Genomic DNA, 15,937 nt, shown 5'->3' on the forward strand with positions numbered 1-15,937 from the left:
ACTGTGTAACTCCAAAGTGAGGGAATGAAGAAAGCCACAAGTGGGCTGGACTTAGTCATCCTTACCAAATGAAAACAAAGTGTTTTATCTTTATATCACACTAGAGGGTATTTGTAGGGTAAGGCAAAGTATAAATATTTAGCTGTACTTGCAGTAACTGTTCATGTTATTACTGTGGTTCGGGGGCGTGGAATAAAAATCACGTAATGCAACTGAGACAATTCAGCAGCGCCTGTGACTGTGCTGCAAGGAAGAACTCTCCCTCTTTTCAAGCGGCCAGTTCGAATGACTCCAGTGAACTTTCCTGACATCATCTTCCTTCTTCTTAAAATTAATGTAACATAACCTTATTTTGTGCTGCTCCAGCAGTGCAGCAGAGCCAGAAAGCTCTCCTGTCAGGCAGCTGACCATCCTTCCATATGGGGAAGCCCTAGGCTGGCAAAGAGCTGGCTCTGTCCCAGACTCCAGCAGGGTAATAGGTGTAGTCTATGTGAAAGCAAGCATGCCCAAGAGGTGCGGGGCTTCACCGCTCTCCCAGCGGTTCCCTCGCTGCCCTAATCATGCAATGGCAAAGCAAAGCAGGCATCCGAACAGTCATTACTAAGTGTACCTGAGGATTTACGTCAATATATCTATACCAAATCAACCCAGACGTGAACCTACAATAATTCATTAAATAAAAAGCTAAATATATCCATTTCTGTTCTTGCAGTTCACCAGTTGTATTATGTCCACTGCACTGGACCCCTGAATTTTCAGAATTTTAGAACATTCAAAAATTCAGCCCAGCTACTTCAGAACTTGACAAAAACTTGCTTGTATTTTATCTGTAATTTCTCAGTATACACTTACCCGTCCTGTGAAAGTATTATTTTATGCTTAGAAAGCATCATCCACTTTAGGTCTCAAAATACTTTATACATGTTGATAAATAAATATTTACAAAACCTCAATAATGCAGTAAAGTATGAAGGCCATTTTGCCTTTTTGTAAACTGAGGCCCAACCCAACTGACTTCTCTAAGGTCCCACAAGAACAGTTAGGAGTTTAACTCAAGACTCCCTAATCCCAGTCTTCTATATTAAACACACAAGCAAGAAAAACCTTCAGGGTTTTTTTGCTAGCAATATAGAATATTTTCCAATGTGTTACCATCTTTTTGCATGTAGTATCAGGTAATATGGGCATGCAGCCTCACTGTTTTTTTCCAAGTCATAAATGATGAAAGGGTAAAACCCATAGAAAAATTAGGAAAATATACTTAGCAGCCAACACAAGCAACGCATAGGAAGTGCTGTAGGCAATTGGGTTTAGAAGTATAAACATCACATTAGTAGACCCATGAGATAGCATGATGTAGCCACACCTGGAGAGTCACTCTCCTATTCCCCTCCCAACCCACTAATGAAAACAAGCCTGAAGCCAAAATGTGAAGATTCAACTGTACAACATCGTTTTTGGTCTCAAAGGCTAACTATATCAAACAGACGTAAAATAAGCTGGATTCACTTCAGCCAAAATATGTTTCCACTTGAAACAAGATCGAGTTCTGTCTAGAAGACCTTGGGATTTTACTAGATGCTGTAAATCTGTTCAGCAGCTGTGGGTGGCACCAGTTTCACAATAAACTGGACTATGGAGTAAGTCGGAAAAGTCCTAGGTAAAATAACTGAAAGCTGAACAATGAAACAATCATCAATCATTCATGGCTCTTTCCTGTAGGAAACATGGGCCCCTATTATCTGGATGTAACAGTGAAATATTCACATTAGCATCTGGCTCACAAAATACCAAGATTTTCATTAGCTAATCATCTTTCAAAAAAACAAAACAAAAAAACCCAAAACAAAACACAACAACACACCCCACAACAACATTCTTCCCAAGAAAACTGGCTGAATAACAACCAGTTAAACTAAAAAAAGACACACAGAAAAAGCTCTAAATATTCATTGCATAACAAAGTAAATGTCTGTATTCCTGTAACTCTGAGCATGCACAGGTCTCCAGCAGCTGCTCTAGCTAAAGGTTGGCGAATTACTCCTAGGAGACTGTTGGTGAGACCAGGGGCACACAGCAATGCAGACAGTGGAAACTCACCTGTGAGTGCTCCACCCAAATCATAATACAATTTATTCTAACACAGGAAAGGCAAACCAGCCTTCACCTTGTGGCCTCTATTAACCTCCACAACACACAAACTACTGCAACAAAGAATCCCACTACAGGGGCCACATCTAATTGACACTAGCTGAAGAAAGTTGGGTGTTTGATCCTTAACGAGGCAACAGCTCGCTGATCATCAGAGCACGTTCCAGCAAGAACCTTACAGTTGATGATTCAGTCACCCAGGGCACTGCAAAACATGTATTTCCCAGTCACATCCCCGCAAATATCATCGACTGTAGAGGAGAACCCCCATCATGAGACTGCTACTAGTCTGATCTGTGGCACAGAGCTAAGGCCCACCTCTGCACCCCTTTTATGAGCCATCCTCTGCTCACCTCCTCCTCCTTGCTACACATTCCCACTCTTGTAGCTCTTCCAGAATAATTTCACTTGTCATGAGTACTTAACCTAGTTCTGTCAGAATGATCTAAAGTATTATAAAACTGTTTCTATACTAATACAGGTCATTTTAGCAGAACCAGAGTAGAAAGCAACTACACACATGATCACACCTGTGTACCTAGGGAAGGAGGAGGAAAGGCAGAGACCAAGGGAGAAGCAGGCTGGGACAACAATTCCTTAATCTGGCTCAGCTGCCTTTCATCTGATTACAGTCTCAGTAGCCCTGACAGTGAAAGGTGGAGCTTCTGTGAAGACTTCAAGCATGGTTCTTTCTGTCTATATGACTAGAATAACAATCCTGAGCTTGGGCTGAATAAATCATGGGGAAAAAAGGGAACCCAAAATACCCCTACAGTTCTGAAAAGAACGCATATTACAAATATGGCTCCCAAAAGGGAAAAGAAAACAAACAAAAACCAAAGAAAAGCATATAACTCAAGTTCAGCAGAAAACTGTCTATTTGACAGCTGTAACAAGTTTAGAAGAAATAATGCATGATTTCAAAATACTACTTTTCAATGCAATTCCTTACACAAAAATTCCTCAATTGCTTTCAGTGCATGCAAAAGAAAAAAAATGCTGTCAACATAAATAGTGCCAGAGAGCTGACATTTTTAAGATGATGATCAACATGTCAATGTACTTTTCCAAACCATTAGGACAATGTTATGGATCAACTTTGGAACTTGCAGTCTGTCTAATCTGCTTACATGCTCCAACATGGATTTAAAATTCACACAGACTCCAAACACCCAATTCTGCCACAGTGAACCGCATCCAAGATTACAACTGGCCCTTTTGGTTTGTTGCCAGTAGCACAGGTTCCTACTCTGCACTTTTTGTTTACTAGTATTTTTCAAACAGATTGCAGTCATACCAATAAAGATGTGCTTTCTGTAGCCACAATCCTGCTCCCTAAAAAGTACCCATGACATGGAACACCTTCAAAAACAAGTCAGATGCAGTTTCAGTAAGCTGAGGACATGCCGTGAAGGAGCCTTGATGGGACTGCAGTAACTTGTATGCTCCACAGTCCTCAGTCCCCTCTAGAGGGAGTCCACTAGCTGCTCTAAGGAATGGAGAACACTGTCCAGGACACTGCACAATCCTTTGACCTCATTCTGCCTTCGTTTCTTTGACTGTTCCTCTGAAGGAGCTGCATGATTTTGAGGAAAGGGTATCATTATCAGGTTTGGTTTGCTTCAGAAGTTACTTACCAGTAAGCCTTTTTGCATTATCTTGTCCTTACTTGGCCTTAAACAGGCAGCTTTACTATCATTAAAACAAGTAGATCTAACAATATACATGGATTGAAACTGTGACCTATTCAATAAGAACTACACTTGGCCACCACTTGGAGAAAATTTTAAAGCTCAGCATCTGAAGCATTCATTCCAGATCTGCATATGCCTCAACAGACAGAAAAGACCATCCTTTGAAAGCTGAGCTGAACGTAAGTACACCCCATCACGGCAAGAGAAAGTGATCTTCCCTGTACTGAAAAGATTTGTTAGCTTCACCATTTAAAATCTGAAAAATCAGACCTTAATCTAGTCTTAGAAATTTCATGTAGTCAGACTCTGCTGCCTTCTCTGCTCATGGTGGAGGAATATATGTTAGGGAGTTGAGACTCCAAAAATAAGCTAATTTTTTACAAAGCAGGGGTCTATATTTTTTCCCCTAATGCAGCACAAAAAGAGATGAATGACCATGCCTGATTGCTCAATGCAATACTTCATTTGCATATCTGATATCTCAGTTAAAATAGTTGTATATGTTTTTTCTATTAAGATGCAGAAACACCTAGTACTGAAAGAAAATACTTGCAATAGAAAGAAAACATAAAAGATTCTTCAAAAATTGGAGTCCTGTCCTTTTCTTCTTAGCAAGTAAGAACATTTTACAGGCCAGAGGAAAAAAATCTCCAATCAGAGCAGGGAATACAATAGCAGTTTGAGAATCACAACTCAAATCAACAATTCCTATCCTTTCTCTAAGTACAAAGTAATCCATTACTTCTCTATAGCAGTACCAGACTACTGAACTTCCTATGCTTGCCAGTAAAAACTACAATCAAAGCTCCTCCTCGTTTTCCCTCATTCATCTTTTATTTAGGGAACAGTGGCCTTCGAGTGTCTGTTCTTCTCCTTATGCCATTTGGTATGGAAGATATAACTCTTGGAAGGAAATAAAAAGGTGCTTTATTTTCCCCTAAAGGTGCATAAGGCAAGCAATGACCTAGCCCTACATATGCTATATATTACAAAGCCGTTATGCTCGCCCTAAGTCTCTCTTTTTTTTTTTCTTTTTTTTTTTTTTTTTTTACACCATATGGTACTATTTATCTTTGTGGGTACAAATAAAAATAAAGACTTCTTGAAACCACATTTGATTTATTCCTGACCACTGTAAAATCAGTAATAGAATACACTGTCAAACCACTGGCATGGAATGTGAATAATGTCTATCCTGCATTCTGACTTCCCTCTCACACAAACACACATACACGCAACTACATTAAAGAATGTGAGGCAAGAAGAAAGTCATGCTGAAGTTAGGATTCACTGTTGCAACCACTGCAAAAACCAACTACCCAACCAAGTTTCACAAATTCAATTGTTCTAATAGAAGGTCTCAAGGCATCGACAATGATGGGCCAGAGGACAACGAAAGCTCAAAACATGCTAGAGGAAAGAAGCATATTCTTCCAAAAAGCCGAAGAAGTGAGTTAGTATTTTGACACAAGGTGCTGCAATGGCTGGCCAGTTAACAGTACTACCTAGGTTACTAGCAGCTACTATCCAAAAGAATGAGGGAGTGGGGAAACAAGAACACCAAAAAACATACTTAAAGCAAGGTGCTGACTCTTCCAGCATTTACCAGTCAGAAGTGGTTTTAGAGTTAGACCCTAAACTATTAAGGTTCTTCGTCAAGGTAGCAAATTACTCGTGAATCCACAATATTTTAAAGCTCTGTAGCTGAATATTCATATTATCCCAGAGTGCTTAGATCGCTTCAAATGGGCACATGGGAAATTTGTGATGCTCAATTTGTGGTTAGTTACTAATGCAGCAACATTTTGCATTAATGAAACTCCTGATGTGCATTAATTACTGTACTGGCTTGTAACACATTTTTGCGCCTATTAGTTTGCTAATATGTAGAATAAAAATAATCATGTATGACTTGTGTGAGTAGGGAAATGTGAGCCACAACTCATTTGAATTTAGAAAAAACAGACTATATTAAGAAACCATGCAGTTTCTCACCAGTGTCTCTCATGCATGAGAAGATGCCATTAAAAAAACACATCAGCACATCTGAGTTCCTAGAAACAAACTTACCTTGGAGTCCCTAGAAATCGCTGCGATCTCAGTTGTTCAGCCACGTACAAAGACGCTGCTGTTGCCAGTAGTTCTCTTCGTTCAAGATCCGTCAACTTGTGTCCTAGTTTTCAGAAAGCAGTTAAAAAAAAAAATAAAATTAGGTACCGCAGACACAGAAAGTAACAACTACCAGTGATGACACTGCTCAGTCCTTATACATGAAACCTACATTTTTCCCTCTGAATTAAGATGAGGCTTAGCAGAGCAGACGCTCTGCATTTCAGAGTTTAAATTGCATGTTTTCATACAGACCAAGCCCTACTGCTAACACTGGTATCTCTGTTAAAAACAATTTGACAACTGAAAGAAAAAAAACTGAACGATACTGCAGCATCTTGTTTTCGTTACTGAAATGTCACTGGTTGACATATTGTGCCTCATGCTGGTAAGGAATCCATCTGTACATTAGAACTTACTCAAAATATACAGCATTCTTTCTCAGTACTTTACCTTGCAAAGGCTACAGATCTTCCAAGCAAAAGGGATAACGCAACAGTATAAACCCCAGAAATAAATGGGGATAAAACTACTTGTCAGCCTTGGGTCATTTAGTGCCATTTGTGTAATCATCAGTTTGCAACTAATAGAGTCAAAGTCATGTTTGGCACTTCGTAAGCAGAAAAATAGCTCAAAGTAGCCTACAATCTGAAGGCAGGCAAGCTAATAAAGATTTGGACAAAAAGGTACAAAGCAGGGTGATTGGAAGCAGGTTTTCTCCCAACCTGGTCTTGTTGCAGAAAGTGAAGGTTAATTAGAAGTTCAATTGTCCATTCAGCAGGCTAAAAGACAGAGCACAGTGACAGAACTTTGCCCTCCCCATCTTTAGGTTAAAAACCACACAACACAGATTTGGTATGAAAAGCTGGCAAATAGGTGGCCAAGACTGGTGTCACCAGAGAAGTAAAACAGTCAAAACTGATGTGAGAAGGAGCAAAAGGACAAGTAAAATACTCAGTCTATAAGGCAGTAGCAGGAAGTTAAAGATGATGTAGAATCATAGAATCATAGAATCATTTCGGTTGGAAAAGACCTTCAAGATCATCAAGTCCACCCATTAACCATGCCCCCTAAACCATGCCCTGGAGTACCCTGTCCACTCGCTTTTTGAATACCTCCAGGGATGGTGACTCAACCACTTCCCTGGGCAGCCCATTCCAATGTTTGACAACCCTCTCAGTACAAAAATTTTTCCTAATATCTAACCTAAATCTCCCTTGCCTCAACTTGAGGCCATTTCCTCTTGTCCTATCTCCAGACACCTGACAGAAGAGACCAGCACCCACCTCACTACAACCCCCTTTCAGGTAGTTGTAGAGAGCGATAAGGTCTCCCCTCAGCCTCCTCTTCTCCAGACTGAACAACCCCAGATCCCTCAGCCGCACCTCATGTAGAAGAGGACAAGAAGTGCAAAGCTGAATTGTCATGGAGAAAAAGAGGCAAACTTTACTCTCAGGAGAGAGATTTTTGCACAGATGAAAGCAAGAGTGTTTCAAAAAGCCATGGGGAAGGATAACACAATAAATAAAGTTAAAAATAGATAAAGGTTAAGACTGAAAGACTTAGCTGAACTCAGGTACAACACAGCTCTCAAAAAGTGCTTTACATGTATGTATCACAACCAATGCCATCATCCATGGCAAGTATGGATTTCACATGAAGGGATGGGGGAAGAGGGAGGGGAAGGGGTTTAGAAGGCTGTATCTCCCTGAGCAACTCTACCCAGGGGGGGGCACGTTCACTTCCAGTCCTGCAGCAGAGAAACAGTTACACAGCTCCCTTCTACATCTCCACTCTCCCATCACCTCAGCACTACTGCATGTAATGCTAATTCACATGCCCCAGTACCGGTCACTAGCAAGTGACAATTTCTATCAGCAGCATAAAACAAGACTAATACAATCCTCAAGAAAACCCAGAATGGAGGCCTCTGAAGAGGACTGGAGCAGACTTCACAGTAACAAGTGCACGATTTCAAAACAGGATGTCTTCTGCACAGGACCCATCACTCCACTGGGCTTATTAAATATGAATAGGGAAAGAGGCTGCTTGGAGTCCACCTCAGCAATGCAATCATGCCATGGTGATGGAAACACACTCATTACAGGTCTGGCCAACAGTAAAAAAGGAGCTGTCACAGGCCAGAAAATTTAAAAATAACAAAAGCCAGCAATTCTGCATCAATCTATTTTTAATTTAGTCCACGTTAACGTATTCTGGCTAAAGATTACTGTAACTTCCTTTGCTCAGTATTTATTATTTTTTATCTGCCTTGAAATGGAAACTCTTCACTTTAACAAATGCATGCAGAAATTCAAATGCTGAAAGGTTGAGGAACTGGCTTGAGAAACAAACTTGATCCTTCCTTTGCCAGTTACTAGAAAAACTGATTGCAAAGCTAAAGTCAAAAAATGCTGAACTTCTGTACTATTTGTGTATATATACACACACACACACGTGTATATATAAGCCTTAAATAATTATACAATGCAATGACATCAACTATCTGGCTCTGAAATGTGCTGATTTTCCAATTGTTTACACACAGTGAAGCAACTCTGAGATCATTTTTCCAAAATGCTATATCTAAAATTGATTATTTGTTTACATGCCTCAGCTAAAGATACATCAGGAATCTATCCTAAAACCTTTGCTTTTCAGTCACCCTGCCTAACACCCATGACAAGTCCGAGTGACCAAAACTGCATGTTCCCACCTGCTCCAACACACGCTGCGGCTGGTATCAACTCATATAAAGGAACAAGGTAAAACTAGAAAGATCCCAGTTTGAAGGTTTTATTGCATGACCTTCATCTTGGATGAAATCAATAACTGCTTTTGCACTTGCTGTGCTGCAAAAACTATTTTCTCCCTGTATCTTCAATAAAAATCAAACTCCAAACAGTGAACAAAGGTCAATAATTTAAAACAGGTTAACAACTGATCAAGAGTTACATTCACCACCTCATTATCACAAACATGAAAAAAATATTTATCCACTTTCTCTATTTGTCACTATTTGCATTAGTTGCGGCATAGATGTGGCAAGCAGAAAAACCCGTCATGACTGTAGTATCCAATGTGGGATTTCTGGGAGATAATATAAACTGTTAACAAGAACATACCAAAACTAGGTTTTGGTCTTTGGCAGTAAATATACAATCCTACCACAGAATGTCCTTAGCATAACTTTGGAGGCATACCTCGAAAGCTTGATTAAAGGCTGCTTCCTAAGGATGGCAATTTACCTTTATTACACAAGACTGACTGCTGTCAGTCCTGCGTAGTTCTCTGAACTCCAGTCCCATTTTCCCTTGCCTTCTGCTCTTGCTCTGCTGCTATGCTCAGCAGAATTTTAAACACTTTTGAAGTTAAGCTTTCAATTACATTACTTTATTTGGAAATACACAAACGATCCTGATAGTGATACCTTTGTTTCACTTCAAGTATTATTTTACTTTAGAAGCCACCCCTCAGGATTTCAACTGGGTGTCTTGAGGTACAAGTTAATATTCACCATCAATAAAGATATAACAATGCAGCATTTCACATTCACCACGCAGAAGATTGATCTGAAAAGTAACAAAGCTACCTCTGGGGCATTTCTCCAAGTGCTGCCTTCATAGGGAGTGAAATGAGTAAGTAGCAACGGTTCCCCAGCTTCCAACGTGGGAAGTTCTGCCGTTGCTCTTTCCTACTGTCATCACTGCAGACTCCTGGGCTACACAGAGATTTCATCTCCACCATAAAATGTAAATCAGCTCCCAAATCTCTCTGCTCAACCTGGGATATACTTCTCCATTATCACTATCATCACTGAGCTGAATTATATAAGGTGAACGTAAAACCGGATTAATGGCTATAAAATTAAGTCACAGCTAAAGGAGTGGAAACACTGTTGTTCATATTATTTAAAACTAGACCGCACGCATCTATTACTACTAAATGACAGAACCCTGTTCAGAAGGAAGACAAGGAAAAAGTATTTCTCTCTCATTTCCCTGATGTTATGATTGCTTAAATCAATATTATCCCAGTATCCCCCAAGCTGAGTCAAAAAGGTTCATGCAATTACTTTACATAACCAACTTCAAATTAAATTACATAAAAGGTCATTTTTCCCATAACAGCCTCATTTGCATTTTGTCCTAGAAATGTGTTTCCTACTATCAATTACCGGAAAAAAAACAAACAAAACAAACAAGCCCTGGTTATGCGCCCCAGTCTGTTACTTAATACTTGAAAAGTGACTGTTTTCTGATTGGGAAGAACAAAAATTTAAAACAAAATGGGTAAGATAGAAAGTGCAATGCATAATTCAGATCCACACCAATGCAGGCAATGTTTATATCATTCCTAGGTTCTGTTTTGGCTCGAGTTTTTCCCCAATGGATTTTGAAGTTGACCATTACAGACAGCATGTATACCAAGCAGGCTGAGGCAGAACACAAAGTTGGATTTTATTAAAGGGTTTAATTTCTTCTGAAGTCCAGCAGAGCTTTGCTCCACCCAAATGGTCATGGTAAAAGACAGACAATATTGTCTGCATATGCAATCTCAAACCATTCAGAATAGTGAAGAAGTACGTCTCTCAGAGAGCTCATGATAACTTCTAAGATGGATGCTACAGCACAGAGAAAGGAAACCTCTGTTTTGAATTCTAAAGGGATTAGTGACAGTCCAAGAAACGTTTCTTGGCTTCATCTGCCAGAAAGAAGAAAGTCAAGTAAGATGTTAAGTCAATTTTTGTAATCCAGTAGCTTCATAAAATGAAGACAAAGATTAGATTCCAGTGTGGAGAAGATGAATAGAATTAACAGCAACCATCCTCTCCCTTCCTTCTAACACTAACACAGCCAGGGGAAGCTGCATTCCCCCCTCCAACTGAAAACAAAAGTCTCCAGACTTAAATTTAAAAGTCATAGCTACAGTCCCAATTCATCTAAAAAGCACATTCGTTCATAACAGAATCATGGAATGACTGAGCTTGAAGGGTCCTTGGGAGGTCTTTAGTGTATTCAGTGCACCCCCCCACTCCACCAAGCAATCTCAACACCAAATTCAGACCAGGTTGCTCAGAGGTTTGTGCAGTCAGGTTTTGAGTATCTCCAATTTATGACCACTATCTTGCTCTGCTGCTGTGCAACTCACTGAAGAGCCTGGCTTCATCTTCTCGGGAACCCCTCAGAGGTACGAGAAGGCTGCCATTAGGCCCACCCTAAGCTTTCGTACTTCCAGGCTAAACAAGCCTTGTTCTCCCAGCCGCTCCTCGCAGGTCCTCTGGGCCAACCCCGCCACCACACTGGTGGCTCTTCACTAGACTTACTCAAGTTTATTGACATCCTTCTTATATGCGTGAGGGGGTTAAAACTGGACACAGTATGCTAGAGGTGGTTTAGTAAGTGTTGAGTAAAGTGGATTAATCACTTCCACCAACCCATATAATTGTAACAAACACAGTGTACCTAAAAGCCTTCACCTCACACACAGTCTCTGGAGCCAATACACAATTGCAGGAGGAAGAGGTCCTTCCTCCTTCTTCCTTTCTGTATTAGAAATCAGTTAACATAAAGGATTGTCCATCAGAACTTCTGCTCTTCCTCACCACCCAAATGAAGTAAACATGCTAGAAGAGGGGAAGTAAAGGATTCTTTTTCCTTTTTTCCCTGTGTTGTGGTATGACTTTTGTGATAACCTCTTGGAAAATGCCCCATTTCTCATTTGTGCAGCTTATCTCTCCAAAAGTGACTGACCAAGCTGGTTTGGGTTTGAGTGGCGGGGTTTTGGTAGCAGGTGAGGGTCCGCAGGGCCGGCTCCTGCTGGAAGCTGCTGGAATCTTCCCCCGTTGGGAGCCGGACCCGCCGCTGGCCCAGGCCGAGCCCCTCAGCGACGGCGGCAGCGCCTCTGGGAGAACAGATTCCAGAGGGGAAACCTGCCGGGAGTCGGGGGATCGGGATGGGAGAGGATCCCCTGTGCGGATCCCGAGGTCGGGGAGGAAGGAGGGGATGCCCCCACAGCCCGTGGGGAGACCAGGCGGCAGGCTGTCCCCCCCCAGCCCACGGAGGGGAGCGGGGGAGCAGATGCCCGCCTGCAGCCCGGGGAGAGAGGAGCCCACGGCGGAGCAGGGGCCGAGCGCGGAGTCCTCCTCCCCCTGAGGAGGAAGGAGCGGCAGAGGCCAGGGGTGAGGAACCGACCCCAGCCCCTGTCCCCTGCTCCCCTGGGGAGAGAGAACCGGGAGTGGGGCTGAGGCGGGAAGGCGGGAGGGTGGGGGGGAAGCTCTCCTCGGGTTGGGGTTTACTTCCCAATATCCTTGTTTTGTTTTGATCAGTAGCAAATTAAATTGATTTTGTTTCTTCCCCAAGTTGAGCCTGTCGTCTGCCTGTGACCATAAGTGGGGGAGTGATCCCTCCCTGTCCTCGTCTCGACCCACGAGCCTGCCTTTATATTTTCTCCTCATCCCACCAGGGCCGGGGGGAGGAGTGAGCGAGCAGCTGCGTGGTGCTTTGTTACCGGCTGGGTTTAAACCACATCTCAAATGCTTGTGTCGTCATTTAATAACCAGGAAGAGCGGACCACTAAAAAAAAAAAAAAATCTCAGTATTATAACAGATATCCAGGAAAAACTTAACTGTGAAACAGACTGACCCACAAAGAATGAACCAATGAATAGGATACTAACCTTAGGATACTAACCTAAGGATCCTGGAGTTTAATTTGTTCTTTGTCAAAGACTCCTCTTGGATCTTTGTGAAAACAGAGATACTTTCTGTGCCTACAAAATAGGGATAATAGATAGTATATTCCTTTCTCACCATGCAGGAGGTGCAGAGGAAGGAACAGAGACATCCCAGGCTGCTTGGAAGCTGTAGAAGGACAGCTCATCTGACAATACTCTTATCTGGTAGTATGGGCTACTCCTGCATGCTTGGCAAACATTTCTATTCTGTGAGCAAAGTGCTTGGAGGCCACTCTAAGACAGATGTATTTGTGTCACCTGACCTAATCAGGGTTGCTGCACGCACCCTCAGATCCACACTCCTCCCAAAGCACGCATATGTGCTCAGAGCAATGACCCACTCCAGCTGACCCACTGCCAGCCGGCATTCTAGCCATCCATCCCTCGTACAGACAACAAAAGGGTATGGCAGCAGCTGTTTTCCCACACTAATCATACCCTGAGCAAGGTTACTTTCAGCACAGCAATATTTTAAAATAACTTGCAATAAACAAATTGGTTTTGTTAATGAGTGCTTATTTAAAGAAGGGAAGAAAAAGAGTTAAACCCTAATCATGAAAATTACTAAACATTCCCATTCTAGATGTAATTTGAAGTGGGCATCACAGGTTAATGGAAAAGCTGCCAAGATATTTCTAATAATTAATTTTTTCTTAACTTATAGTAAAAGCCTTCTAATAAAGGACTTATAATGAAACCCCTGAAAATGAGGCTGGAAAACAAAGCATCTCTTACTTTACTCTTAAGTAAGACTAAAGTTAATATTTATATTTGAAGAAAAATGCACATTAAGAAATGGGCCAGTACTTCATGCAGTCACCAGAAAGAACACAGCTGACATTCATTACTTGCCATCAATGTAGGCCAACAGTGGCAATTGTGTAGTTTATAAAAGAAACACACTGGACTGTGCTCAAGCATTAATATAGCACACATCCTCATTGAAATATTTATGTCTTCAGTCTTCCAAATTTAAAACACTTCTGGTATGGATTCCTACTGTTAACAGCAGCACCTATTTCTAGGTATTTCCAAATCCACTTTGGCTACACATTGGTCTAATTTTTCAGATTATCCCTGATTTTTTTACAGCTACATGTCTTTTATAAACAATATTAAGATATATGAAGCTACTTAATTTTCAAATCCTCCTAGCAAAGTTTACCCTGGGTACTTATATTAAAAAGTTACTTGAAGTGAGTAGAGTTAATTTGAATTGATAGAGTTAATCACATAAGTTAATTTGCCTTTGTTTCTCTTGCTGAGCTTCTACCTACCATCAACCCACCACCCTTGCTTGCCTTCAACAGTTCCCATTAGAGCCTTTGCATTTGCAGAAATATTTTTCAATACGTACTTAAAAAACTACCCTCTAATTCAACTCACTGATTTTTTTTTTAAGCCAGAAGGGTCTGATCCAGAGCAAACTACATCATTAAAAGGGCTCTCAATTACTTCAGTGAGCTTTGAATCAGTACTCTTGACTTGAAATACAAATGCTTTGTAATAATGATATCTGCATTTTTTTATCATTAAGAAGGCTAATGTATGCTTGTATTTGATGTATGGAAGAAAAGCAAGACTTTTCATACAGCAGGACCAGGGTCTAGTCATTTCATGTGTGCCATTCATTAGTTTCTATTATGAACTGTCACAATATCTCTTCTTGTGTCTTCTGGTGTCTAGAGCAAGAGCTTATCTTTAAGACCTTGTTAATACAATATTACTGTTTACCTCAGACTGCAACAGTAATCAGCCATTTGCATCAGTATGTATGTGCACACAAATATGTGCATACACAGTTCAAGTCAAATGACCCCAAAACAAATTTCTTGTCATCCTGCAATTTGTGGACCAACAAGTAATTAACTTATGATATACAGGTTAACATTCCAATATAAAATATTAAAACAAGAACAAAAGACAAGAGTGCCTTTCCATGGCAGAGCAAGAGGTCTCCTCCTGGGTCAGCAAAACCTGTCCCAGCTTCTTACAAGTGACCCAGGGCCCCACCAGATACATTATCACAAATAAGGGTAGAATGGTTTCTGTTTTTATTGTTCCCAGCTGTGTGTGAGGTGAGGCTGCCTTTTCACAACATGGGGTAAACCTATCTAACACCTTGCATCCTCGCCTTTCTCCCCCATTCCCTTCTCCCCACTCTTAGCCTGCCGCTCACTTTGCACATCCGCTGAAGTTCACCAGATTCCTTCATGAGCTAAGTCAACCCAAGAACTCTCAAAAAACTACCCCAACAAAAACAGCAACAATAAAAAAAATGCAGGTTTATGGTGGTCTAAGGAACTGAATCCACTGAGGAAAAGGACTGAAAAGTCCCAGAACCATCAAAAAGACAGGACATGGGATTCTGTATTAAAGTGTCAGGGGAGGGAGACAGACCAGCTAATCAGCAGCACTGAGCCTTCGGAGCAGATCAGAGTACCCTCAAGTCTACGCCAGGTGAAAGCCAGCTGAGTTACCTGAAGATTAGTTAAGTACACCTTAGCAAAGACGACAAAGGAACATTTGAGCTCCAACCATCACAAGCTTACTGCCACCCAAGGTGACTAAATCCTATTGCTTTGGTCACAGTCCGGAGCCAATAACAAGCTGGATGCATTAATCCCACGTGTAGGACTGTAGCACACAGAATTGCCAGTTACATCAAGTAGTTCTGTGGATGAACATTCTTTGCACCAAACTCACACACTGACTCCTGAGGTAAGGAAAAATCTGTTCTGCTCCTTAATGAGACTAGAATTTGGCAAGATGCCAGTCATGTCCAGTGACTGCCAATCTGGCAGTGTCATCTCCAAAGTGGGGTGAGGATTCTGCCACATTGGATTAATGATGAATGGGGGAGAAAGGAATCTCCATGGGATTCATAAAGGACCTATGAATGATGAGCTATAAACATTGTCTTTTTTTTTTTAATAAGGGAGAAGTTCTGCCTGACGAATGTCAGCTGAGGTGTGAGGTCTGTGTAGAACGACCGAGTCTCTGACCACACAGGTCAAGAAAGTGTCTACAGCAGGTTGGCTGAGAGAGAAGACAACCTTTTAACATTTGATCCTTGTGAAAGGAAAGCAATCTATTAGTTTACTTACATTTCTCTACCAACCGTCGTTATACATTTTTGCAACTGAGTGGTTGTAAAGAAACATTTGCATATGTGTTTATGTTAACCTAGTGTATGAGTTAATAATTTCAAGGTGATGCCCATTACTGTGTGTAATGAGTATTAAGA

At 41.2% G+C, this 15,937-nt stretch overlaps 1 protein-coding gene across 4 annotated transcripts in view; it reads right to left on the reverse strand.

Moving 5' to 3' along the window:
* PCCA (propionyl-CoA carboxylase subunit alpha) overlaps positions 1 to 15,937 on the reverse strand; it is a 301,407-nt gene that overhangs the window by 132,240 nt on the left and 153,230 nt on the right. For all 4 annotated transcript variants that reach the window (XM_052785694.1, XM_052785695.1, XM_052785697.1 and 1 more), the window contains one exon: positions 5,916 to 6,018. In XM_052785694.1, coding sequence (XP_052641654.1) covers positions 5,916 to 6,018 — 103 coding nt within the window. The remainder of the gene's footprint in view (positions 1 to 5,915; positions 6,019 to 15,937) is intronic.

The sequence above is a fragment of the Harpia harpyja genome, chromosome 4, assembly GCF_026419915.1.
Source record: "Harpia harpyja isolate bHarHar1 chromosome 4, bHarHar1 primary haplotype, whole genome shotgun sequence".
Taxonomy (NCBI): Eukaryota; Metazoa; Chordata; class Aves; order Accipitriformes; family Accipitridae; genus Harpia; species Harpia harpyja.